The sequence below is a fragment of the Pyrgilauda ruficollis genome, unplaced genomic scaffold, assembly GCF_017590135.1.
Source record: "Pyrgilauda ruficollis isolate IOZ18807 unplaced genomic scaffold, ASM1759013v1 scaffold7, whole genome shotgun sequence".
Classification (NCBI taxonomy): domain Eukaryota; kingdom Metazoa; phylum Chordata; class Aves; order Passeriformes; family Passeridae; genus Pyrgilauda; species Pyrgilauda ruficollis.
In genome coordinates, this window is record NW_024528821.1 from 14,148,445 (window position 1) to 14,174,308 (window position 25,864).

At 48.8% G+C, this 25,864-nt stretch overlaps 3 protein-coding genes across 8 annotated transcripts in view; all 3 read left to right on the forward strand.

Moving 5' to 3' along the window:
• Positions 1 to 3,909: 3,909 nt before the first annotated feature.
• ITGB1BP2 (integrin subunit beta 1 binding protein 2) lies at positions 3,910 to 10,002 on the forward strand. 3 transcript variants are annotated; one of them, XR_005956648.1, is made up of 12 exons: positions 3,910 to 4,106; positions 4,332 to 4,381; positions 4,468 to 4,524; positions 4,822 to 4,970; positions 5,111 to 5,223; positions 5,461 to 5,519; positions 6,469 to 6,498; positions 6,768 to 6,870; positions 8,178 to 8,382; positions 8,432 to 8,599; positions 8,742 to 8,804; positions 9,541 to 9,559. XR_005956648.1 is itself a non-coding variant. In XM_041485359.1 (11 exons), the coding sequence occupies exons 1-11, from the start codon at positions 4,043 to 4,045 to the stop codon at positions 9,808 to 9,810; spliced, it is 1,119 nt and encodes a 372-aa protein (XP_041341293.1). In that variant the 5' UTR covers positions 3,926 to 4,042; the 3' UTR covers positions 9,811 to 10,002. The 3 variants fall into 3 exon arrangements, 1 of the variants encoding a protein (XP_041341293.1); XR_005956647.1 differs by having other exon boundaries at positions 3,917 to 4,106; positions 6,469 to 6,539; positions 9,541 to 9,555; XM_041485359.1 differs by lacking the exon at positions 8,432 to 8,599 and having other exon boundaries at positions 3,926 to 4,106; positions 6,469 to 6,539; positions 8,178 to 8,297; positions 9,541 to 10,002.
• A 1,049-nt stretch (positions 10,003 to 11,051) lies between these two features.
• On the forward strand, positions 11,052 to 21,230 carry LOC121363218 (rho-related GTP-binding protein RhoG-like). 3 transcript variants are annotated; one of them, XM_041485362.1, is made up of 4 exons: positions 11,052 to 11,244; positions 13,086 to 13,165; positions 14,227 to 14,282; positions 19,055 to 21,230. In XM_041485362.1, the coding sequence occupies exon 4, from the start codon at positions 19,076 to 19,078 to the stop codon at positions 19,649 to 19,651; it is 576 nt and encodes a 191-aa protein (XP_041341296.1). In that variant the 5' UTR covers positions 11,052 to 11,244; positions 13,086 to 13,165; positions 14,227 to 14,282; positions 19,055 to 19,075; the 3' UTR covers positions 19,652 to 21,230. The 3 variants fall into 3 exon arrangements, with proteins under 3 accessions (XP_041341296.1, XP_041341295.1, XP_041341297.1); XM_041485363.1 differs by lacking the exons at positions 11,052 to 11,244; positions 13,086 to 13,165 and adding an exon at positions 13,220 to 13,305; XM_041485361.1 differs by lacking the exons at positions 11,052 to 11,244; positions 13,086 to 13,165; positions 14,227 to 14,282 and adding an exon at positions 13,169 to 13,305.
• A 2,395-nt stretch (positions 21,231 to 23,625) lies between these two features.
• TAF1 (TATA-box binding protein associated factor 1) overlaps positions 23,626 to 25,864 on the forward strand; it is a 29,329-nt gene continuing 27,090 nt past the window's right edge. The window contains exons 1-4 of one of the 2 annotated variants that reach the window (XM_041485350.1): positions 23,626 to 23,793; positions 24,096 to 24,213; positions 24,735 to 24,851; positions 25,636 to 25,755. In XM_041485350.1, the coding sequence (XP_041341284.1) occupies positions 23,668 to 23,793; positions 24,096 to 24,213; positions 24,735 to 24,851; positions 25,636 to 25,755 (481 nt within the window). In that variant the 5' untranslated portion in view covers positions 23,626 to 23,667. The remainder of the gene's footprint in view (positions 23,794 to 24,095; positions 24,214 to 24,734; positions 24,852 to 25,635; positions 25,756 to 25,864) is intronic. The other variant, XM_041485351.1, reaches the window with a different exon arrangement.

Consider the following 25,864-nt stretch of genomic DNA (forward strand, 5'->3'; position numbering starts at 1 on the left):
CCCCCATTGTTTGTGGACTTCAGAATTTACAACTTGTGCAGCTTCCTCTTCAACGGTAGTGAGTGCATTTGCAAGAATCAAAGATAAATGAAAAATCCAGCTGGTATGTGGATAATTTTGTAATACCAAAGCAGTAGACAAACATTTCATTTTTTTTTCCTGGCATGGTGCCTCTCACTAGCAGCTCTAATTTATCACAGAAAGCTGCAAGTGATGGCATGTGCTGAACTACTTTTCCAGTGAGCTACCTTTGGGGGCAGAAAGAAGGAAGATGTGATTTTCTATGGCCTTGCTGAAAGCAGCCATCATTCTCTCTTCTCTTGATCGTGACTTGGGTACCTAGTGCCAGATGTAAGTAAAAAGACAGTAAGAAAGCAAGGAGCTCAGCCAGGCACAGCACTGGTTTGGGGGCACTTTCCCTCACTTCAGTTTGGCCACTCTGCTCTAAATAAGCTCACAGTGACCTCGCTATAAAGGCAACAGGACCCTCAAAAGGAAAAGTGTGAAAACCCCACACTCAGTGCCAGTTCAGGGTATTTCAGCCAGCAGATTTTGATTCAGGATGGCAGCTAATGATATAAAATTGAGTCTTAGGAGTAGACTGAACTCTTCTTTTTTGGACTGGTTCCAACTGAGGACTAAAGTGCACTTTTTGATGGGGAATATTGCATGTGCCTTCAGAGTGAGCACCACAGTGAATCAACTCCTAAAGGAGTCACTCAGCTCCAAGGAATTACCTCTGGAGCAAGACACTGGCTGAACTACAGGGAGAAAATCCTTATCAGCTGGGTAGCTGGTTCCTGTGAGGTTGTAATTCTCCAGTGAGGCTGAGGTGTTGCAACATTAGAAATTCCAGACTTTCCAGATTCCAGACTGCAGAAAAGCAGTGGTTTTGAATGGAGAGGTTCCCATAGTCCCATTTCTGGTAGTTTTCTGGTCTTTTTCAAACCTGTTCTCTGAACTGTTGAGTACAAGCAGTGCAGACCCCTTGGACAGGTGCTACATAACTCCTTAGCAGTGCTATCTGAAGAATGGCCAGGCAGAATTGCTGCAGAATTGCTCAACACATGCTCTTTTGAGAAAGATTTTTATTGCCCAAATAAATAAAACATTAATCCTGCCTGCTGCACACATAGCAGTAATATGTTTTTCAGGGATATCCTTTCACCTTACAGGCCTTTTGTATGGAGGAATTACTCTGTGCTTTGGAAATGCAGTGTCTTGCTGCTGGCAAGACATCTGGCTCCACATCAGGGCATCCTGAATGACTGAAGAGTCAGGGGTGAGCTGGGTTTGTTTCCCTGGAGGTATCCAGCATGCTGTCCCCAGGACCTTGCAGGGCTGTTTTACACTGACCCTGATTGTTCAAGGGCAAACACATTCAGCTGGGCTTGAGAATAATTTATTCTGTTTTTTCTACTTCCTTTTTCGATCTGTTGTATATGGAATTAAGTGTACATAAAGCAAACGGGCTCTATTTTTAATTGGCAGCTGGGAGCTCGATTCCTGTCTCAGGTGCCGAGCTCAGAGTTGCCCCAGCCCCCCAGGGTAGCTGCTGTTGATCTCTGTGATGTGTCAGCCACATCAGCCTGTTGGTGTTTCCTCTGAGGTGTGCAGGGTAACCTGAGCTCCACATTCTCACTGGCACAGGGTCGGTGACAGCTGCAGCCCTGCTGACAGCTCGTGGAAAGAACAGGGAGATCTGAAACACTATAGCTCTGCTCAGCCCCCAGGATGGCAAACTCCCCTGTCACAGCCTCTGCCCAGCTCCCTGGGTCCCCAGTGATCTTTCTCACCGAAGCAGTGGCTCTGGATGCCAGCAGGATTTTTTTGCCCACCTTTGGGACTGTGGGGTCAGTTGTGACCTGGGCCAGTACAGTGCTTTGGAGCCACGTGGATCATGTGGGTGTGACAAGCTCCCCACTGCCCTCCTGTTTCCCTCCCAGCTTTTGGGTGGTGTAGGTTTGTACACAGGTGACCCAGGTATGAAGAGGTGTGACAGTGATGCATGTCCTCCCCTGCAGCAGGGCTGGCTCCTTGCTGAGGAGCTGACAAGGAAAAGCCTGATGTTGCTGATGGGTGGGGGTGCCAGAACTGAGCTGGAGATAAAGTAGCAGGACAGTGTGAAATAATCTGGAGCCTTCTCCCTGATAAGCTCCAGAATTCTGGCAACAATTCACCCTAACTCTGAACTCTGGAGATACCCTTGGAATGACAGAAAATTCTTCAGGCTTTGTAGAGGGATTAAGTAGGTTAAACAAACATTGTAGGACAGGGTTAGAATTGCATCAGCCATGGCAGCCCCTGTGGGCTCACTCCTGAGCAGACTCCCTGGGCATCTTCTGCCTGCAGGACTTGTTCTTTGTACTGTCTGATAGTGCCAGGGACTTACATCGACCCCAGATCTGAACAGAAATGGTCCCCAGGTGCTGTGTGCTCCTGGAGGTCAGGGCAGCACCCAGGAAACAGCTGTCCCTGCAAACAGGAACAGCACTAAGAAAATATTTGATTTAGACACTAAGAGGAATTAAGTAAAAACTTTGATCTCAGGAGGGTTTCCTGTTTGTAGAGGAAAACTCTTGGGTTCCAGAAGGGGAGCAGGGGGAATGCTCAGGTCTGAGCAAGCCCCTTCTGCATACAGGGGACCTGAGTAACACTTTGTGTTCTTCTGTGATTACAATGCTCTTCCAGGGAGCAATTTTCATGCCTGATGTGATGACAAGGGAAGATAGTCAGGTCTAAGTCTGTGTGTGCATCCTTCCTTCTCCCTTTCCACAATCTCTGCTAGGCAATGTGGGTTGTCCTAAGATAAGACGAAAACAGCAGGCAGGTTTTGCAGGAGGAACTCACTGAATGCTTGCATGATTAATGTATTCCAGAGATGGGGGAGCTGAGCTGTTTGTGACTGACTGTGGTGCACAACGACCTGCAAAAGGGTACAAAATGCTGCTGGAGTCTGGGCCAACCACGCAAACTGCTCTCCCAAGGTCACAGGCAGCTTCTGGGTGGCATTTGTCATCCCTGCCCTCTTGGGGACACCTGCAGGGTATGTCCAGCCAGAATGCAAGGAACACACAGAATACTCACTTTTGGAGGAATAGTGAAAAACTGTAAGATCTTTACTGTAAGATCTGGTCAAATACAGAGATAAAATAAATCCTAAAGCAGCTCCAAAGTTACCTTATAGCTTTGTAATTGTGAATTCTGCAAGGTCAGAGACTGTAAATCTGTATGTTTCTAGCCAAACCTGAGTATTATAATCCTTTAGACAAATACTGCAACCAAAGCTGAGATTTGGTCTGAGCCACTCTGAGATTTCTCTGAGAAGTTTAGAAAGTGAGTGGGTCTCACTGAAGTTTGTGACTCCATGGGAGAGACCATTCCTGTATACACCATATTTTGTAATAGATGCCAGAGTTATTATTTAGATAGTGCATTAGCAATATTTAAAAACTGTATTATCCATAAATCGAATCATAATCACCCACATAATCGCTGTCTCCTTCTTCTCACGTCTGGCCAAGAACCTTCCCTTGGCCACTCTGTTACTCCTGGGCTGCACAAAACCAGCATTAAAAGACGTCTTGGCCACATGCACAGCCTTGCTCTGCTGGTGCCTCTGTTAAGCAGGTGCTTGTGCCTTCTGGGGCTGGGGGAGGTCAGCACGAGTTCGTTTTCCCCAGGGACTCTGGGAATTCTCTTCTCTCCAGCTCCAGGGATGAGCGCTGGGGCGATGCCTGGCAGGATGGCAGCTCTGCACAGCCCGGGCCTGGGGCTGCCCTGCGGTGCCCATCCCCTCTGCTGGGCACAGGGCCAGCGCGGACATGCCTGCGGAGATATCGGAGGCGCCGAGCCCCGTCAGCTGCCCTGTCCATCTTCAGCCCGGTCTCCGGTTACCAGCCCTCCCACAGCTGCCTCCAAAGACAGGCAAAGGCACCTCCCGGCACCCGGGCTGGGCGAGGCAGCGCGGGGGGCCCGGGCAGGGCTGAGCTGATGCCATTTCTGTGGGAGGAGGGAAGGACGCTGCCAACACGCCTGAGCCATGGCGCTGCTGTGCTACAACAAGGGCTGCGGGCAGAGGTTTGATCCCGAGCACAACGCCCAGGGTGAGTGAATTGGTGTTCCTTGCAGCAGAGGGAACGGGAATGGTGCGCTGCTTCCCGGAGTGTGGCCGCGGCTGCCGTGCTGCAGCTGAGCTGCCAAGCCGGGCGCAGGCAGCCCAGATGGCAGGAGCTGGCTCTGGAGCTGGCTCTGGAGCTGGTGCCTGTTCCAGGTGCCTCATGGGCAGGATTGCTTCTCCTGAGAGCTTTTCCCCTGTTTCCCCTTCTCAGATTCCTGCCTGTATCACCCAGGTGTCCCCATTTTCCACGATGCCCTGAAGGTGAGTGGCGCAGCAGCTGTGGGGAGTGACCCTGTCCCCAGCAGGATTGCCCACACCTGACCAGCCTGTCGTCTCCTGGTTTCTAGGGCTGGTCTTGTTGCAAGAAACGCACGACAGACTTCTCTGAGTTCCTCTCCATAAAGGTGAGTGACCTGCCAGCCCAAGTGCACCCACTGTTCCTCCATCCTTTCCTTCTGGCCCCTGCCCAGTCCTGTCCCATCCCTGTCCTGTGTCAGGGACGTTCCTTTTCCCCTGCCAGCCAGGGGTTTGCTATCCCCTTCCAAGGACCCTCCAAGCAAGGGTACTGCTCCCAAAGTGCAAGGTCAGAGCCCATCTCTGCAGGACACTGAGCCACCACATCACGGAAACTCACAGGGTTTGGGAACAGCCACCAGGCTGAGGAGGACAAAGCAGTCATTGGGCTTGTCTCTGATGCTCAGGGATGCACAAAGGGCTTTCACAGCAAGGAGAAGCCCCCTGAGCCCTCCAGCCAAGAGAAGATCTCAGATGAACCAAAGGCCAAAGCAGTGAAGGAGCTCATTGTCCAAGGACCAAAATCAGCTGAGAAGATGCTGCGGGAAAGACCAAGGTGAGAAAGGCTCAGCTATCAACAGACTTGCCCTGCTGTGTCACTGCTGTGTGTGTCCTGCCCTGCTGCTCTCTCAGGAGAGGCAATGACGCTTAAATCACAGAAAAACCCACTTGGCCTTTGCTGCTGCTGTTTCCCAGCTCTGATGAACCAAGACAACTGCTGCCAATTAAAGTATCCAGGTCTCTGGAGCAGGCACTGGAGAAACTGAACGTGTCCTCTGAGGACAAGACACTCGAGAGCACTTGTACAGGTAGGGACAAGCTGATGGGTGGCACCAGGGTTGCACATGGCAAATTTAGCACAGGGTTTTGCATGACAGGCTCAGGGCAGTCAGTGAGTGCTGCATGTTCAGCTACCTGCAAACCTGTGTCTTGAGGCACACTGGGATGGTCTGTGCTCAGCTGGGGAGCTGGCAGAGGGCTGGGTGAGGATTTGGGGGCAGGCATGGGCAGTGTGTGTCCTGGGTGAAGTTGTGTTGCTCTTGCAGGTGAGGAGGCTGCCCAGGTGAGAGCTGGCACCACGTGCAAGAACGCAGCCTGCAAGGCGGTGAGTACCTGGCAGGGATTGCCTTTATCCTCCCGTGCCTTTACCCTCCCGTGCCTTTACCCTCCCGTGCCTTTATCCTCCCGTGCCTTTATCCTCCTGTGCCTTTACCCTCCTGTGCCTTGCTCCAGGAGCATCATAGGTCCAGGTTCAGGGCAGATGTCAGGCAGGTGGAGGGTGGCAGTGCCCACCTGTTCTGTATTCTCATCCCACCCTGGGAGCAGCCGCCTCTGTCACCTTCCACCCACTTTACTGCAAGAGGCTTCCAGATTGGTGGTACACCTGTGTTTCACTGCTGCTGATTGCTTGCAGTGAAATACAGCACATATTCAGGATTGGACATGTAGGCAAAATGCACGTGGAACAATTCCCACCTGCGCTGAACTGATGCAGCACAGCCAGTTTCTCTCTTGCCCGAGGCTGCCTTGTGGAGCGGTGCCTGCCTGAGGATGAGTGGGAGGGCTGAGCTGTGGCAGGGATAGCATGCTTGGAAAGCAGCAGCGAGGGAGTGGGGAGCAAAAGGCAGGAGGCAGATGAGGCCATAAGGCTGGCATGCTCTGGAAAGGAGGGGAGAGGACAGCAATGACAAATCCCCCCCCTGCACCTCAGAGTGAGTTTCTGTGGTGTCCAAACGTGCCTACTGTCCTTGTGTTGCCAAGCCCTGGGCTGGAAGCAGGCTGTGTTTGGGAGAAGGGCACAGAAGGGCTGCTGGCAGGGTGGCAGGGGTGACATTGTGGTCCTGGCAAGGTCAGGGTGGCTGCCCTGCCAGCAGGGACAAGGGCTGGGCTGGGCATGGTCCCAGAGGGAAACTGCACAGATGCTGGACCTGGCAAAAGGGTGATGTTGGGCATTGTGCTGTGCCCTCTACAGGGATGGGCATTGATGAGTGGACACCTGTGCCACATCACCCTGTGCCAGAGACACAGATAGAACTTTGCTTCTTTCTCCACAGATCTACCACGGTCCAGAGAGTAACACAGAGGTTTGTACCTTTCATCCTGGTGTTCCTGTCTTCCACGAGGGGTAAGAAACAGCCCTTTACCAGAGCAAACTGGCCCTGCCATGGGCTAAAAATGCTGCATGGCAAGGCTGTGTGGCCCCAGCAGCACAGGCACTGCAGTTGGGGGTGACACCCTGCAAGGGGACAGGTGGACAGGGGCAACTCCTGGTTATGAGCTCCTCTGCCTCCCCACCCTGCTGTGGTCCCCTCTCCTGCTCCTGACCCCACTCAGGTTACCCTGCTCTCCCCAGGATGAAGTATTGGAGCTGCTGTGGAATCAAAACCACGGACTTCAGTGCCTTCATGGAGCAGCCAGGCTGCAGCCGTGGGTGCCACTGCTGGACAGAAAAGAAGGTAAGGGGGCTCTCAGCAGAGGCAACTCATGTGAGCAATTGGCATGATTGGCATTTGAGAGCACTCCTTCCCTTGCTCTACATTCACACAGGTTTCTGCATTTTATTGTCTTAATATTCACAGTTGCTGACAGATGAGTGCACAGGGTTTGAATGCCCAATCTTCATCCATCTGCCCTTTAAGATGCTGCTCTGCATTCACAAGATGTGTCAGCTCTCACACCCAATGGGCAGATGTGCAATAGAAATCTGAACGAGGCAGGACCTGGCCCTGGACACAGCATAGCCAGCATTGCAGGCTGCCACATAGAGGCAGGTGGCTGAGCACACAAAAGTCCTACAGAGAAACCCCAAAGGCTTTGACAGATGATTGCAGATAACTGAATTTGGCTTTAATGAAGCTTTCCCTCTGCAGCTGCTTCTCGGGAGGGATCTCATCCACACACCAACATGATGTTGTGGCAGGGCAGAGGGGACAAGATCCCAATTCTCAATACTGTGTCTGTGAATTTCCCCAGGAAAGTTCTTGAAACAAGCTTGAGCTGGGAAAGTTGCACCAAAGCAGTCCAGGATAACCCTGAAAGTGCACTGTGTTCCTCTGAGTCAGCACTGCTCCCAGCAACCCTCTCTGAGCCCAATCTCTTCTTTGTTCTGGAGCAGAAAACATATCCTGAATGTAAAGGAGGCTGCAGTGAAGGAACTGGGATGTTGTGATGCAGATGTTTTGTGCTAATTGTCACCTAAGTCTGGGGCCAGGACTCCTCCTGGAGCATTTCTTTGGCTGGCAGTGTGGAGGGCTGCAGGGGGTCTGTCTCCTTGTGCTGGTCAGAATTGAGCTGCTGAGGACACAGGACTGACACGGTGGACAAATGTGAAACGTGGCCACCTGGGGCTCATCTGACTCCAAATGTGGCATGGTGGCACTGATCCACATCCAGTAACAGCCCCTGCACTGCCCTCCAGGCTGAGTTTCCTGACTGTGCACAGCACTTAGGAGCTCGGGCACAGCAGAGTGACTCTGGAACTAGAGGAGATGTCCCTGATCTTAGAGTGCCCTGAAGGAACACCAAGCACAGCACAGATGTGCCAGTTACATGGGATGGACAGCATGGCAGGGGCTGCCCACCTTTGCATGAACCATCTCCTCTCAAAACCTGCACAAAAGGCAGGGTTTGCTCTTGCTTAGCTGCTGCCAACCTGAGCCAGCAGCACAGAGATGTGCAGGGAGCATCCTGAGGCTCAGCCATGCCTCTGCCGGGGCGGTGCCTGAGCCCCAGCTGCGCCCTGATGGGTTCCTCTCCTCGGCAGGACAAGAAGGCGGTGCTGTGCCGGCAGGACTGGCACCAAACCGGCAGCCAGGTGGTGGTGACAGTCTATGCCAAGAACCCCCTGCCTGCCCTCAGCAGCGTGAAGGCCAATCGCACCGTGGTGAGTGGGGTGGGCAGCTGCACTCCCATGGCCCACCTGAGTTTGCAGACCCCAGAGCCAGCGGGGTGCCTGGTGCTCTTTGGTGGCCTGTTTGGCTGTTTCTCCCAGCAGGGTTGGCACTGCCAGCCTGCCAGGCCTGTTTGGCTGTTTCTCCCAGCAGGTGCTCCCCTGGTGGCCTCACTGCTGGAGCTGCCCAGCAGCTCTGGCTTTCAGCTCCACTGGGTGGATTTGCTGGCTTTGGGTCCCTTGACCTGTGGCAGAGGTGAACCTGTCATGCTCTGGAAGGGGTGAAATGTTGCCAGGTGCTAAGGGGATCACCAGACCATTATACTGGAGCTAGGAAGTGGGATGCAATATGGTGCTGAAAGGCAGCTGCACTGTCTGGGGGAAGAGCTCTGGCAGTGCTGTGCTACCCTCTCAGATAATTTTCTGTTGATCTTTCAGCTTGAGGCTCATGTCATCTTTGAAGGGAATAAGATTTTCCAGGCAGAGCTGGAGCTCTGGGGGGTAAGATCCTGTTTGCTTTGATTTCCCTGTTCCAGCAGCCTGCATGGGGCTGGGCAGCAGTTCTGTGAGGCAGCCTGGGCTTTTCATCCTGGGCTGGGTTGCCCAGACACAGGCATTTGTGGCCATCTCTGCTGGGAAATGCCTTAGGGGTTGTGAGGAGGCTGAGGTGTCCAGGGCTGATTGATCCAGGGCTAAGGTCGGAGCTGGAGGTCCCTGCCAGCCCTATAGGTGTTCTGGCTTTGTCCCAGGCTGCCCCAAATGTTCTTTGGCCCGGCAGGTCCCTGTTTCCCCCACAATCTGCTGTGAGTTGCAGGCAGGCTGCGGTCTGAGCTATGAGACTGATTTTTCAGCTGCTTGCTGGCTGGGGAGCAGCAGTGAGGCTCAGGAATTTGCATGTGCGTTTCTCGTCTGTATTTCTGGTGCTGGCTGTGCCTGCAGGCGGCAGAGGGCTGCTGACAGGTGTGGCGTGGCTGTGTCTCAGCACAGCGCGCTGCTGGGGAGAGAGAGGCTGTGCCGCAGCTGCGAGGCAAGCTGAGCTCTCCTGAGCTCTGTGCGAGCGCGGTGGTGCTGCTGAGACACGGCAATGTGAAGCTCAGCTCAGCTCAGCTGCAGCCCAGGCTTCTCCTGGCACAGGAGGAGATTTCTCCTCTGGCAGGGCTTTGCCAGTGAGGGGAAGGCTGAGCGTGTGCTGCCTGCCCTCTCCTGCCCGGCTCAGTGTGCCTTTCCCACTCTCCAGACCATTGATGTGGAGAAGAGCTTTGTGAGCATGGTCCCGGCCAAGGTGGAGATCACGCTTTGCAAAGCCAGCCCTGGCTCCTGGGCCAGGCTGGAGCTCCCCCAAAGCAAGATGCAGTCCTGTGGTGAGCAAGAGAAGGAAGCTGCAAACACCGAGGAGCCCGGGGCTGTGCAGGATGAGGACTCTGATGACAGCTTGAGCTGGTCTGAGGAGGAAGATGAAGAAGAGTTGGAGATGGGAACACCGGATATGATAGCACCGGGTAACTGATGCTCAAGTGCTTCAGCCATTCCCTGGGTCCTGTGCCTCCATCCCTTGTCCCAAGTCTCTCTGCAGGTCTGCTGGACCCCCTGAGCTGCTGGGCAACTTGGCACCAGCTCCAGAAGAGCAGACCTAGTCCAGAGCCGTGTGCAGGCTGCAGCATGGCCTCTCCCCGGGTCGGAAGGGACAATTAATAAACACCCAGAGCAAAGGTTGTCCTCTGAAATCCGTGCCGGGCTCTTAAGAAACATCAGCGGGCCAAACCCTGCCTTCTGTCACTTCCTCTCCTGTGCCGGGCTGGGGCGGGACAACAGGACGAGTTCCCGTGCCTGCACCTTCGGTGTCCCTGGGGACGGGGTGTCCAGAGCCCAGCACCGTCCCTGACCCTGGCATTTCTGGGGGCGGACACAGCCTTCCCTGCCGCTTCTGGGGGTGCTGAGCTGAGTGTAAGCTCTTGCCGCCTCCCTCGCCCGGCGCTGGGGAAGCCGGACCCTGCGGCTCTTTGTCGGGAGACGGTGACCGCGGACACGGGAGCTCCAGCGGGGCCGTGCCGTTCGTGCACAGCCCCTTAGAGGCGTGAACCCGCCCGGGGGAGCAGCGGGATGCTGAGGGGGCCCGGGCCAGGCTGCGGAGGCGGGGGATGTCCGCGGGAGCTGCGCTGTGTAACGCGGCTCGGGAACGGGAACGGGGCGGAGGGCGGCGCACGCCACCGACCGGAGCATTCACCCTCGCGAAAAACCCAACAATCTGCCGCAGCGCCACTTAATTGGACAGTCTCGTGTAGAGAAAGCAAAAGCGAACACTCACTTTTGCCATTCTTTCCTTTTGGTAGCATTATCTTTATTAAGGATACATTATCCAGGGTATATGTTACGTATTGGTGGCTGTGCACACAGACACGCGTGCGTATTTCTGCGTATGGGCTTTGAAATGAATCTAATGAGAAATCATCCGAAGTCAGACTAACCCCCGCCGCTCAAGATACATCTGGACAACGCATAATTACAAAATAACGAATTTAGCAGCAGCAGGGTCACAGGGGGGCGGATGGCGAGGCTGAATCGGAGCATCGGAGCACTCCAGCGCGGCCGCAGCCCCGGGCCGGGCCCGAGGGGATGCTCCGGGCCGGGCCCGAGGCGATGCCCCGCTCCGTTCCGCTCCGCTCCCGGGCCCGCGCACGCCGCTCCCCGCGCTCCGCTCCGCGCCCGGCCCCGCCGGCCGCGCTGACAGCGGGGCGCGGCCCGCGGCCTCTGCCCGCCCGGGCGCCGCGGGTCCCGTCCCGGGGAGGCTGAGGCGGCACCTGTCCCGCCGGGACGCGGCCGGCTCCGGGGCAGGGCAGGGCAGCCCGGGGCACCGGGGGCGCCGCGGCCGCGTGGCGTGCCGGCTCCTTCGTGTCCGCAGCGCTCGGGAAGCGGGATGCGCGCCCCGGCGGTGCGTGCGGAGGTGAATGTGCCGGCGCGGGGCCCGGGGGTGCTGAGGAAGGGGTTGGAACGAGCCTTTCTCTGCTGCGGGGGGAGCGGAGCGGCCCCGGGCAGGGCAGGTCGCGCTCTCCCCCTTCCCGCAGGGTGCCGGGGCTGGGCTGGGCTGGGCTGGGCTGTGCCAGCGCGATGCTAATCCCTGTCGGGAGCACCGCGACAAATTTAAGGCGACCTCTGCTCCCTGCGAGTGCCATAAAAAGTTGGCACAGGATGAGGTAGCCTTTGGGAAGGTCCTTGCTTCGTTGCTGGGAGTGAGGGATACCGAGGATAGGAAGGTTGGATTTGTTCTTCAGAAAGTGGCAAAGTGCTGTCTCAGGAAGAACAGTGCAAGGTGGTGACCTAAAACACTCTGGGGTGCCAGGTATTGTCTCATCTAGCAGCTAACACGGAGCTGCCCTTCATCAGCCCAGTGGTTCTCTTCTGCACGCTGTGAGCTTTCAGTTTTATAGCGACCTGCACTGAGTTCCTGCTTAACCTCAAACCCCGAGAAGCAATGCTGCTTTTTATTTGTTCTGAACTTCTCTCTTTCTGGTTTTGTTCCCTGTGTTGTTTTCTGGTTTTGTTTGGTTGGATTTTTTTGTTTTGGTTTTTGGTTTTTTTTTTCAGGAACCAGTGAGTAATCAGTATCTGTTTGTTCTTTATAACCCTTGTGATTCCCTCCATAATTACTCTGAGTTATAAAAAAGCTTTAAATGCTTTCATTTAAGTGTTTTAATGTGTACCTTATGCTTGCAATGTGTGTCCTGGGCTGGGGTGCAGTACTCCTTGTGGCAGCATCATTAGCTCTTTGCCCCAAGCTCATTTTTTGATTTTTGAAAAGCTCACGTTCTCTTCCGTGTAAGATGTAAAATACATCACTTGAAGGCATACTTTGGAGCCAGGTTGCCACTGTTCACCAGCACAGCGGTTTTTCTACATGGGATTCAAGATTATGAGATATATTTTAGATTAATATTTCCATTTAAAAAAAACCTTTTAAATATTATTCATAGAAGGAACTTTAAGAGGTCCTGGAAAAACAACAAAATATGTGGCTTGCAATTAGTAGGAGGAAGCTGAACGTGTGGTTGGATTTGCTTATGTGATGAGGCCGTGATTCTTTTGGGGTCCAAAGTATTTTCACATAATCTGGTGTCTTGTGAAGATTTGTACCTTTACAGGGAATATTTTTTACTTTACATGCCAGTATGTGTAAATCTGATGAACTGCTGAGAGACTCCTTGACTCTGGTAACTTTTGCTCACATTTTAGAATTGCAATACTGGATGCAAATGAGACTTGGCAATGGTTGCAGTATTGTAGTGCACAAGCCATGATAAAATACACACTGAGTGCATGCATTAGCTCCTGTCTTAGTCATACCAAAACTCTTTGAAAAAATTGGTATAGATTGAGCAAGTGTGTTTTTGTTTGGGGTTTTGTTTGTTTGTTTTGATTTCTGTGTTTTGGGTTTTTCTGTTTTCATTTTGAGGCTTTTGTTTGATTTTGTTTTGGTTTTGTTTTTGTTTGGTTTTTTTCTTTGTTTATTCTTGTTTGTGTTTTTATTTATTATTAAATCTCCCTCCCCCCTTCTCCCCAGTGAAATTTGGGGGTGGAGGAGGAGGACTCAGAGAAGTGCAATCCAATGAAAAGTGTGCAGGGGCTTTTTTTTCTCAGGGAAAGAAGCTGAGATTTTCCTGGTGTAACGTTGCCCTTCGTGTACAACAGTGGCTTTGTTACAACTGAGGCTGCCAGCAAATGCCAGGTGACAAAAGATGATAGGAAGACACCCTAACAGTTCTTTATTTTTCTTTTCCCCTCAAACAGGAGTCAAGAATGCTTAAACTGGATTTATCATTCATCCTGCAACGAGCTTAAAACGCCTCTCCACAAACTTTATGTCTGAGGTACTGTTTGTTTCTTTTAGCCAACAGTAGTGACTAAGGCCTTGTCAGAATCTATGGAAGGTGGGAAGGACGTGGTTATTAACTTTTTATGAGCTGAGTGTGACCCCAGGACCTGTGCAAGTTGCTCGGATCACCAGGAGGTGAGTTAGTGACGGTGGGCACAGCACCCTGCAGCCCTGGCTCCTGTTCTTACACCTCTGCTCACCGTCAAAGGGTCACTTGTGTTCAAATAAACTGTGAAGGCTCCCTGTCGTGATTAATCCGTGCCTCTGCACGTGGTTGCAGGAGGGAAATCCAAGTTTAATACTCTGCAGCTTTTGGTTATGGCAGGATATGTGTCACGTTCCTGCACTGGGGATCTGGATATCTGCTGGAGTCTTGGGTTGGAGTTCCTGTGGGCTGTGCAGCTGCACCTTGTCACAGTGTTCCTGCTTCAGCTGAGCATCTCTTCCATGGGCTAATGCCCTTTGGAAATATTAATGATCCATTCAAGGCCTTGGATACATGGCATTTAAGGTGTTTGATGTTTGGTCACTAATATCATTGCTCTGCTATAAAATTTGGAGTACGAGTGCCTGTAGTAGGAGGTTTGTGTGGGTGAGTTGCCCAAATAACTCATGCAGATGACTTCATTTTCACTGTAGATTCCTAAGAAATATTGCTTAGGTGAGTTTCATCCCTGAAAAAAGAAAATCTTTAAATCAAACCAATTTCAGCCTAATTTGACAGAGGTAGAGATTTAAAAAATATTATTTGAAAGGTTTTGAGGGGTTTCTTTTATTTCCTAGAAACAACTTTTTTGTGTCAAAAGGCATGAAGGGCTTTCTAGCATTGGCACTGAAGGAACAACCTGTGAGAATTGCACTCCTGTTGTGTGCTTGGGAGCTGAATTTATAGGCAAAGAGCTCGGGAGAGAGCAGGCTCCCTCAGTTCTGTTGTTCACGTGGAGCCTGGGAGCTGGGCTGCACAGTTCCTGCTGTGCTGCTGAAATCTGCTTTCCCTTGTGGGTATTTCCCCTCTCTGCAGCCGCTCAGAGTGTTGCAGTTTTGTTTCTCTTGCAGGTAAATGGCAGGACAGAAAGTGGTGTGAAAACTTTGAGAGGCACTGAGAAGTCCAAGTAGGTCATTCATTGCTGAAGGATATGAGGGATGAGGTCTCCTATTTAACTTTTTCTGCTCTTTCTTGGCACCCATTCTGAAAGCCTGGCACTTCTCCATCCCTTTGGCACTTGCCTAAAACAATGGCAAGTAAGCTGAGCTGTTGTGGGATAGTAACAGTCTTGATTAAATTGCTGAGAGCCCCTTTCTCTTCCCTGCTAGGGCTGGTGGGTAAGCTGCACATGTGAATTAACTCCTTTGCATGGGTGAGGATGGTGTGATATATTTAGAACAGCCCTATCCACCCAGTTCTTTGTTGAAAGTTCCTGCCTGACTTCATGTTTCAGGCAGACAGAGTGAATTGTCTCTGATCTAGTTTTTGTTACTGAAAGATGAGCAATTAAATTGTTTCGATTTCTTAATTTCTGCCTGCCCCTGGTAAAGCAGGATCTGGTTCTCCAAAACAGTGAGGGCTTGATGAAACGTGATGGCTGAGCAGAATGACACAGCTCAGCACAGCTGATTTCAGCTGAATTAGAGAGTTTTCTGCTCAGTTTTGGCCAAAATGGGGCCCTATCTAAACTGCAAAGAGAAGGAAGGAAGAGCTGACAAACTCAGTGAGAGTGAGTTTATCAAAGAACAATATCAGAGCTGAAATCCACCTAGCAAAGAGGCATCTGAGGTTAGCAGAGCAAAGGCAGAGGCGTGTCCTGTAAAAAGTAGTTCTGCAAAGGGGCTTTACAAGTGTAGGAAGTATAAAAAGCATAAATCTAGAAAACTGCAAAGGATCCAGGTTCCTGTTTTCTCTGTTTTCTGTCACTGTATTCTCCCTTCTCTCAGCAGACAGGGAACTTCCCTTCAGGAGTATTGAAGGGAAGATCTAGAAGTTGTTTCTCAACCACAAAAAAATCTTGATGCAATGTGAAGTTGCTCTGTGTGTGTGTTCCAAGCAGTGAATTTCCCCAGCAAATGTTAGTCTGGAGAGCAAACTGTCCGTGTTAATGATACAGAAAATGCTTAATTAGGTCAGAACGGGAGCAGCTCTTCAGATGATGTCTTGACATGTTGAAGTCTTGCACATTCCAGAGGAAGTGCCAGGTGCGCAGGCAGTGCAGTCAGACTTTGCAGCATCTTCTGAGGAGGGAACTAACCCAAACAGGGAATGCCAGTTTTCAAATCCAAAGTCATTGATGGACAAGTAGGAATAACTCTTATCTAAGTATTTTTGCACAACACTTCTACGTGGGGTGATTTGGTGTTGGTTTTTTTTTTTTTCTAGTTGCTTTTTAAAAAATTATTATTTAATCTGAAAATTATTCCCTTTCTGCTGTAACTGCTAGAACCTCAACTGTAATAAAAGTTCATTCTCTGCAAGGACTAAAGAACCCACATTACCTCTCACTGCTTTGGATTTTCTGTTCACTTGTTTCTCTTGCTGCATAACCTTTCAACTTGGCTTTGAAGCTTGTGCCCAGCTTTCTGTTTCTAAATGGGGTTTTTTAATGTATTGACGTGTTAATCTGTATTTTTCTTTCTTTGAGTTCTTGTTACTTGTCATATGTGGAGTTTTTCTTTCAAAAGTTTCCCCAAAAATTCTTTTGATGGTCACCAAAAAAATCCCAAACAAACCCTGTACCAGTTTTCCTACTCTTGGTAGTATTTGATGGTAATTTTGTTTCTGGAGTATGGTATTTTTTTTCAATGTATATTTATATTTAGATAGCATGCAGTGCCAACTTCAAGGGTGCTTAAGAAATAGAAATTTTCCATGCAAATTTGAACCCAGGCTTTTTACTATCTTATGAGAGTTTTATTGTAGGCAAATTGTTTGCTAAAAAAATAATTAGAGATTTCATACATCATGAATTATTAAGTACATGGATTTAATAGAAAAGACCTGATGGAGGGAATGTTAATTTGCTTGGTTGTGACTTAAATTAAAAAACTCTTTGTGTTCCATATATAAATCTTCAACCAAACTACCCTTGCTCACAACGTAGTTTTCTGGAGTCAAGTAGCTTCTTTCTACTCTTTGCTTTTTGATTAATTTATCTAAATTTTGTGTTTCAATACAAGGAATGTGTATCCTGGTGTGTGTTTGTTTTTCTGTATTGCATATGCCACACACGATTCCTTTCAGCTCAGGCAACCTCCTTTAAAGGGGCCCTTCAGAGAATCACACTTAAAAGCCTCCAAGCTCTTTAGCTCTGTTTGTGTAGTTAATACTTTGCCCAATGCCTTGGCAGGTTTGCCTGGAGTTATTTCCCCTTGCAAATGTTGCTCTTTTAAAATCCGAGTTTTAGTGAGGTAATTCAAGGTATTAGTGCCCTGAAAAGAGCATTCATGTTTCAGGCTTTTTTTGTTACTTTATTACCAATTTCCAAATTGAAGTCTCTAATGACCTCTGAAGTAAAACACCAACAAAGTAATCTTTGAGTAACAGGGTTTCATTAGCCATTTTGAATCAGATTGTGTTAGCTGCTGATGGTCTGGGGTGACTTTGGAGTTTATCCATTTGGGAAGCCGTGCTGCCTGAGGGTGCTGCTGTGATGTCCCTCCGGGCAGTGCCAGTCGTGTGCAGGCTGGGGTGCACTTTGGGGATACCCTGTCACTCTGTGCAGAGCTCTGGACAGAAAAGCATGGAGATTTAAGAGATGTAAGTCCCTGTTTGGGTTTTAAAGAGAGATCTGTTTACAAGTGTTTGCAGTTTGTTTATTTTAGAAACCAGGGGTTGGGCACATAAAAGGCTTTGTGTATCATCTGGTTCCTCATGAGACTTCTGTTGCTGACTTAGCTCTGCCATCTCTGTGATGTCAGTTGTTACTGACTGGTCAAAATGAATTGTCTGTTGCAGAGATAGTTCATTTGGGGGAAAAACCTTTGCTCTGGAAGCAGTGGTGTTGGTCACCACTCAGGTTTCTGGCACAGCATGTTCTGGTACTTCAGGAGTTTGATGTAAGTGCAGGAATGGGCTTTAAAGCCGGCCCTGTGCTGCAGTCCAGCCAGGATGGGGCAGCAGCAGCAGCAGCACAAGGTGGTTCCTTCCCACCATGTGTGGTTTCCATGGTGTCTGTGTACATCATTGATGCTTCCTTAAGCACTGTGTGTTGTAGTGAGCAGTCAGTGTCACTCCAGTTGCCTGCTGCAGCTTTGTGCAAAGTTTCAGGTAGCCTGTTTTCACTCAGTTCAGGAGAATCCTGTGCTCCCAGTGAGAATGTGGATGCAGGTAAAGACTTTATCTAAAAGGACAAAGTTGAGGCTTAAATGGGAGTGAATTGTTGATTTGTTTGGATGGCCTTGAAGTTCTGTATTCCCTTTGCTACTTGGATGGTGTTGGAGATGAGATCTTTCTGGAACATGCAATCAAAATAGTTTAGGTTGGAAGGAACCTTTGAAAGTCATCTGGTTCAACCAACCAGTAGTGAGCAGGGACATCCTCAACGAGATCAGCTTGCTCAGGGCCCCATCCAGCCTGGCCTTCAATGTTTCCAGGGATGGGGCAGCCACAGTTTCTCTGGGCAACCTGTGCCAGTGTTCCACCACCCTCACTGTAAATAACTTCTACCTTATATCTAATCTAAATCAATCTTTTCCTAGTTTAAAGCCATTACCCCATGTTCTATCATAACAGGCCCTGCTAAAAAGTTCTTCCCACTTATTCTCTTCTGTTTGAAGCAGAGTATTTTCTGCTGGTTGCAAGTTGAGGATTACTGATAGTACCTCAAAGGCATTTGGGTGAGAAGGCAGATGCAAGTTCCTTCTTGTTCGGGCTAGCAGTGGAAGCTCCAGCACACAAGAAATGTACAACAAATGACTGGCTGTAGTTAGTTCCATGCTGTTTTCAAACTTCTTGCTGTTCATGTGATGAAAGTTTAAAATTTGTTGTGTTTTAGACTGAACCAGTTTAATTGTCAAACCTACCTTTCACGTGTCAGGAAAGGGATATGGAAAACCTCTAAGTGTCAAGTATCCCCCCAGTAACAACTCCCCAGGAAAGTTGTTTGAGTGCTGATCTTTTAGGACATGTATTTTTCTTATGCTCATTATTTAGAGGACACCAAGTAACTCAAGCCTATTAAATCCTGCTTGTTCTGTCAGTGATTAGTGAGCGTAATCTGTTCTTGGCTTCTTTAGAAAAATTCTTTATGGATTCTAATCTGGGTTACTATGGCTAGTTAGATTTCAAAGAACAGCTTTTCTTGATTGTGCTGCTTTCTGAACCTTTTATCTGGTGTCCTGTAAATAATGTAGTTTATTCAGGACTGATTCATCTGAGTGTAGTGAACCATTATTGTAAACAGTAGCACTGCAGCCCAGAAATGAATATCTTGATTTTATTTATAACTTTTGGACCTTTCTTTGTGGTACACTGTTTAGATAGCAGACTGTGTAGGCAAGTGTGAGTGTTGGAGTGTGTGTGTGTGTGTGTACAGAGGTGGATTTGTGAACCTACAAACGACAGAGTGTCTTGTTACTGGGTCACAATCCCTTTCCACTTGCAGGTGCCTCTAAGGACTTGTCCTTTTGCCTGTGGGAAACAGTCTGGCAGTAAGGCAAGACTGTGGGAATTTGGCTAATTTGTACTTACATGGTTGGAATGCAGCCAGTTGTCACTTAGCTCTCCACTCATTGCATCTCCATTTCACTATTGTCTTTCTAGCCCCGAGCTCTTCAGAGTGGCTTGAGACATTGAATGTGATAAGAAATCCTCAGCTATATTAAAAACACTTGCTAAAGCTTATCTTTACAGTGAGTGTCCTTTACCTAACTCCTCTCTTCTTGCTTTGAGCAGGACTTTGTTTCTGGGTGAAGCATGCAGACTATAAAGTGCGTGGTGGTCGGAGATGGCGCGGTGGGAAAAACTTGTCTCCTCATCAGCTACACCACCAACGCCTTCCCAGAAGAGTACATCCCTACTGTGTTTGACAACTACAGTGCCCAGATGACCGTGGATGGCCGGACAGTCAGCCTGAACCTCTGGGACACTGCGGGCCAGGAGGAGTACGACCGCCTGCGCACGCTCTCCTACCCCCAAACCAACGTCTTCATCATCTGCTTCTCCATCGGCAGCCCCTCCTCCTACGCCAACGTCAGGCACAAATGGCACCCTGAAGTGTCTCACCACTGTCCAAATGTCCCCATCCTTTTAGTGGGCACGAAGAGAGACTTGAGAAGTGACCTGGAAACGGTTAAAAAGTTGAAAGAGCAGAGCTTGGCTCCCACTACCCCGCAGCAGGGGACTTCGCTGGCTAAACAAATTGGAGCAGTCAAATATTTGGAGTGCTCGGCGCTGAATCAGGAGGGTGTTCGGGAGGTGTTTGCTGAAGCTGTCCGTGCAGTTCTGTATCCTGTGACAAAGAAGAACACAAGAAAATGTGTCCTGTTGTAGTTGCCTTGGGTGATGGATGTTGGAAGTTGACTAGAATCTTGGAGGGCTTTCTAACGAGTTAAATTGAAGATTTGCATCTTGCACTAACAGCTCTAAGCAGAAATGGTTTATACAATGAATATTCTTGCAGTCTTACTGCTTCAGGGAAACTGAAACAGAACAGGTTTTTTTTTTCCAACTGAGAGGTCAAACACCTACTCTATTTCTAAAGTTCCAGTCTCCAGCTTCTCCAGGGATCACTTGATTATTTTAGTGGAGGAAAATAAAAGAGTAGACCTCTTTGAAGCCACTTCTTTACTAGATAGCCATCAGTTACTAGATTTGCTGAAAAGCACAAATCCTGATAACTTTGCTTTAAGTGTAGCTGCTGCTTTTCCCATCCTTTATTTACTGATTGAATTTGTTGTACAAACAGAAGTCTGGCTGTCCAGTTGTTTTGTCAATTTAAAGCTTGAAAACAGTTTGTTTACTTGCAAAAATGCCTGAACTATTACTGAGATTCACCTTGTAGTGAACTGTGATTGATTGTATGAAGAGTTAGCATGAGGCATGGTTAATGCAATGAGCAAGACCAAGGGAATACCTGCAATGATTTATTAATAGAAGCAGGAGCTGATTTCTCCTTATGTAAGGAACTTAGAATAATGATGACTCAGTCAAATGAGTGATTTTCATAGTTTTGAAGTGAAGAAGTGGAAGAGTAGTTTAGATTCAAGTCTTCCATAATCTTCTAAACTGAGATTTTATTTCACTCTCCAAAGAGACGTTGCACCCTGAGAATAAAGTTTTAACAATTACCTTCTCAGGCTGACTGAGGTATTTAGGATGACACTTCTCAAAATGAGATTTTCAGTGTAATCCTTTTGATGAATCCCAGAGACTTGACAGCAGCCTGTTTGCTCTTGAGCAAGTGCTTAAATTCCTAACATTCTTGGGGCCACCATCTGAGATTTTTATGGCAAATTCCTTTGTTGTTTTTCTGTGAGAAGGCTGACAGAAAATGTGGAGGTTCTGTTTACAGGAACCCCTGCTTCTTCCTATTTTCAGTTCAGTCTGTAATGGTTAGCTGGTCACTGGATAGGATTACCTGGGTGGTTTTTTCCTCTCCTGGATGCTCAGTTCTTATACACTCTTTTTAACTGAAGTTCTATTTACATACTTTTTAACCTTCTTTAGCAGCTCTAGTAAGTGGCAGCTGGCTTTTATTTTCAGGATGTGCACTGTTCTTTATGTGTGGTTCCGGGACCAGCTGAGGAGTGAGCGCATGAGCCCTTCCTTAGACTCAACCTTCCAGCTCCGTGGTATGAAAGCAGCATGCTTCAAAGATACTTTGTGTGAAACCACTGGTGCTGGACTGGGCTTTGTTGTCTGAAGTTGACAGTGCTGTCTTTGTCTGGCTGCAGCCTCAATTGGTCATTCAGAACTTGCTTTTTTCTTGTGATTCCCACACATGCAAAACTGCACTGGTGTATACCCTGGTCAGGAAAAAAAAAAAGTGCCTCATTTTAGCAAGATAACAGAAAATACATCAACAAGGTTATTAGGGATCTTGTGTTAATTTGACCTTGCCTTATCTGATGCTGGCAAAAATACCAGGTGGATAGAAATGTTTGCATTTGTGCCCTAATTCCTCTATTTGGATGGAAATGTTGGTATTTGTGCCCTAATTCCTCTATTTGAAGAGGATGTGCCTTTCTTCAGCTGGTGTAACTGTTGCTGACCCTAACTGCAGTTTTTTTCATCTAAGACATGCTCATTTTGGTGCTGCTTTAGCCAATTGCAACCCGCAGGTTATAAACTGCAGTTAACCCAAATTCTGGTGCCTGTGGTCAGTGAAGCGACACAGAGTTCCAAGGCTGAGCACAGGCAGTTCCAGAACACCTTTCTGCAGGATGCTTGCAGAAGCCTGCACACTCTGCACGTTTTTCTTCACCAAGTGCCATTGCCTGGAGTGTCTTTGTGTCTCTTGCACTTGCAGAGGAAGTGCTGTTCCAGATGTGGCTCCTGCCCTGAGGGCTGTAGAGAATTCACTGAGATAACCTCTACTCACCACCTTCTGCCTTTGCTTTAGCTGTAGGCCTTTAGTGTGGGCTGGGCTTGCAGGCAGCAATTAACTCTGTGCCTTGTAATTCAAGATTATTTTCTGTAGGTAAATTTAAGTAACTGAGTAAATAGACTTTATCATGTTTAAAATGTATTTATTTAAGCCAGTGCACGTGGTTTGTTTTAATGCTGGTCAGACCTGAATCAACTGTCTAGTGACCCCGGTGCAAGCCCATAACCTTGCTTTATTCAGAAATGTACTTTTAAAAGTCTGTGATACATTTGAACTAGTCTTAAGAGGTGCCTGAAATTAAAAGTCTACCTTTTTTTTTTTTTTTTGGCTACATATATTTGCAGTTTTGTACTGAAGCTACTACTGTTTTTAAAAGTTTTTACTTTTTTACATACTGAAATCTTTTAATCCTGTGCCTTTTTGTGGTTATTCCTAACTGAATTACATGCATTTTGTGGAGAAGAAATCTTGTGAGCAAGTATTATTGCACAGCCCCTCCATTTCTGTAGGCTCAAGCAGCCATCCTGGAGTGAACTGGAAGAGAGTGTAGCGAGATAAAATTCAACTACTTAATCAATTTATTTGATTTGGTTACACTGTTGATTACATTATGCCAGAACACCTTATCCCCACTTAGATTACTTAGCAGATGGATTGCACAACAGTGCTGAGGAGAAGAACAGGAGGATAGTTATGAAAATGGGCAGAGGGAACTTTGAACCATCAAAGACTTTTTACTCACTTCGGAGAACATGGTTATTTAAATGCTTTCTATTTCTGGAGAACATGGTTATTTAAATGCTTTCTATTTCTGTCACCCTCTGACAGGGGTAAAAGTCCTGGCTAGTAGCTGGTTTCCTCCAGCCTCTGCTTTCCATGAGGGTGAGCTTCAGAACAAATCCAGCGAGCTTTTCCTTTCAGTGGGCATTCTCCTTTCATGATCCTCCTTCCTTTTTTTCCCCCTCCCTGGAATTCTTGGTCCTTTTTTTGTAAGTAGTCCAGTGCTTCAGTTTACAATCAGTTCTGTTTCTTCCATGCTTTATTTTTCTTCTGTGGGCAGTTGAAAAATACAGACTTCACATAATCCCATGGCTGGATTTTGTCTTGTTTTGGGAGGTCAGAAAACTCAGTGTGGGTTTCCTGAACGGTTCAAGGTCCTTCAGTTTGTTACTGAATAGAGATGCAATGTGTATGTCTTAATTCACAGAAGAGACTCACTGTGAAGACACAGATTTTAATCTTTGCTTTGTGAATTATTTCTGAACTACTTGGGTTTGTTTTTTTTTTTAAATACAGCTGAAGCTGGGCAGTTCAGGAATTGTGTGTCCAAAGGATATCCATGAGGTGTGCTTAGATTTGGAAGTGCTTTCTTCAGTTTAGAGCTGTAGCTATTTCTATGAAATTTAAACTAGAAGAACGTCCCTGTGCTTTGTGTCCGGGTGCTAAACCTCACTGTAGGAACCTTGGTGCTGCTTGGGCTGACCCCGAGTGAGAAGCGGATGGATCTCAGAGGGTCCCAACCCCCGGGGTGGGCAGCAAGGACCACCCAGCAGCCGCGGGAGCCCAAGGCTCTGAAGTGTGGTACTGATACATACACTGGCAACTTGATTTTATGCTATAAAATGATTTGTATTACATCTAACAGTTTTAAAGGATCTTTTCCTTTTTTTTATTATTTTATAAATTATGCGTAATGACATTGTAATAAACCTTTCCTCACCTCTCTGGCTGTCGCATTAACTCGCCCTGCTGTTTGTCCCGCACCTGTGCTGAAGGCAGCTCTTTCCTGTGGAAAGCCGGGCCCGGTTCCTGAGGCAATAAAGGAATTTTTGGCAAGGGCGGAGCGTCTGCGCTTCCTTGCTGCGCCGCGCCGCGGGGCCGCGCGGGGGCGCTGTGGGCGGAGGCCGCTCCCGGGGCCGCTCCCGCCGCCGTTTCCGCCGTTCTCGGTGTCGGGGCAGCGATGTCGGACTCGGAGAGCGAGGAGGAGGCGGATGGCGGCCGCGCCGAGCCCTTCTCCCTGGCCGGCTTCCTCTTCGGCAACATCAATGAGGCGGGGCAGCTGGAAGGGGACAGCGTCCTCGACAAGGTAGGGCCGTGTCGCTCCGGGAAGGCACCGCGGGCGGAGGGACGGGCGTGAGCCGGGGTGCCTGGGGCGACCTGTGGGCTGTGCCGGGGTGAAGCCGGGGTGACCCGCTTTGTGCGGGATGTACCGGGGCATCCCGGGCTCTGCTGGGGTGAGCCGGGATGTGTCACGAAACTCGAGGTGTCCCGGGATAACTCGGAGTGTCCCGGGGGGTGCTCGGGGCGGGCTCTGGGGCAGCACCCGCGGGGCCCGGCCCGGCCCGGCCCGGCCCGGCGCTCGCAGCCTCCCAGCTCTGGTCTCCCCAGGAATCCAAGAAGCACCTGGCCGGGCTGGGCGTGCTGGGGCTGGGCAACCTCATCACCGAGATCACCGCCAGCGAGGAGGACAGCGCCGAGAGCGAGGGAGCGCACCTGGACGAGGAAGGTTTGGCGCTGGGTGGCTGCGCTCGGGTAGCGGAGGGGCTGCGGAGAACGAAATGCACCCGGGTCTGCAGGGAGTATCGTGGTGGTCTCTGCTCAGCGGCCCTCTGTCAAATGCCTTCCCTTCTCCACCTTGCCAGACAGAATCCCACAGTAGCTCCCAATCAATTCTGCACCTGTTCCCTTTCATTTTTTATGAGTATTTTTTCTTTTACTTGTCTCTCTTCCTTCATAAATAAGTTTAATCTGTGTTTGTATTAAAGAAGCCTACTTAGCACACAGCATTATAATATCTCTTTCTGAACTTGTTGAACAGTTTTCACAAGGTGCTCCTTGTGCTAAATTTGCTTGCTTACCAATCTTTTAGGGAAAATTCAGAGCCATGCGAGCTTTTGATTAGAATGAGGGGAACAGTACTCTGGTGGGAGATGCTAATCAGATAGTTTTTAGCAAAGGATTCATAAGCACCTAGTGAAGTCTGATGTAACTAATACAAATTAGGATAAAGTTTTGTGTTCCTCCTAGGCTGGGTTAAGAGCACAGAGGATGCTGTTGATTACTCAGACATCACTGAAGTGGCAGAGGATGAGAGCCGTCGGTACAAGCAGGCGATGGGCAGCCTGCAGCCAGCCCGAAGGCCAGGTAAAGGGGACCAGCACTGCAGCTCTGCTGTAGGAGCTGTTCTGGGGCATTGTGCTTTTCACTCCTTGCTTCAAGAGCCCAGGATCAGCTTTTGTGAAACTCTCTTCACTGGATGAAGCACTGCTTGCTGTCTTCCTCTTTTAAGGAATCGGTTCCTAATTGGAGTCACTTCAGTCTTAGTATCTCTCTCCAGTTTTACTCTTGAATTTATTTTTTTTTTAAGACTCTGCAGAAGGTACCTTGGTTCTTTTGTTGGTCCCAGGTGTCTCTGTCTGTATTCTGGCCTAGAATGTGATTTCAAAAACAAGCAGCTTTTCCATTTCAGTAGCTGCTGGTGTAAATGCTACATCTTGGCATATTCTTCAAAGGTGTCTTACACTTAATCTTTCTGGTGACTTTTTGTGGTTAGTGAGATAGGAAGGTGATTTTGACTTTTTAACCCACATTTTCTTTATTTGCTCTACAAAGAGTGAATAAAAGGATGTGATAGCAGAATATATAAACACATAGGCAAATTGTCAGTGAAAGGAGGTCATAGCAGAATATATGCATACACATAGATTTTAAGTGCTTCAGTCATCTTTCTGCCAGTTTCTCTGGTATTTTTTAAATTTACATCTTGCAAGTGAGTTTGTGCAGGAAGCTGAACTGCTGAGAGTTTTCATCTAGTTACAAGATAAGAATGGTGTCTATGCCATCAGGCTTGAGACAGAATAAATGGAAAGGGTGCCTGGTTTTGTTTTATTATCTGCTTAACGCGTGGTCTTGTCTCCTGCCTGGTTAGATGAAGATGAGGATGATTATGATGCTGACTGTGAAGACATTGATTCCAAGCTGATGCCACCACCACCACCCCCTCCAGTACCTGGAAAAAAAGAAGATGAAAAGGATGCAGCTGCCACTGGTGAGTGAGGACTTTCTTCTTCTCTCTGGCAATGTGAATGTCTGAAGAAAGTGAGCTCTTCTGTGTAGCAGTTCTGCGGCACCGCGCGGCACCAAACTCGGTCTGCAGG

Bases quoted from the DNA above. Each gene is read 5' to 3' on its own strand.
- ITGB1BP2 (XM_041485359.1), top strand. From the start codon at position 4,043: ATGGCGCTGCTGTGCTACAACAAGGGCTGCGGGCAGAGGTTTGATCCC. The intron at 4,971-5,110 runs GTGAGAAAGGCT...GCTGTTTCCCAG, and splicing joins ATGCTGCGGGAAAGACCAAG to CTCTGATGAACCAAGACAAC. The intron at 8,298-8,741 runs GTGAGTGGGGTG...TTGATCTTTCAG, and splicing joins TGAAGGCCAATCGCACCGTG to CTTGAGGCTCATGTCATCTT.
- LOC121363218 (XM_041485362.1), top strand. From the start codon at position 19,076: ATGCAGACTATAAAGTGCGTGGTGGTCGGAGATGGCGCGGTGGGAAAA.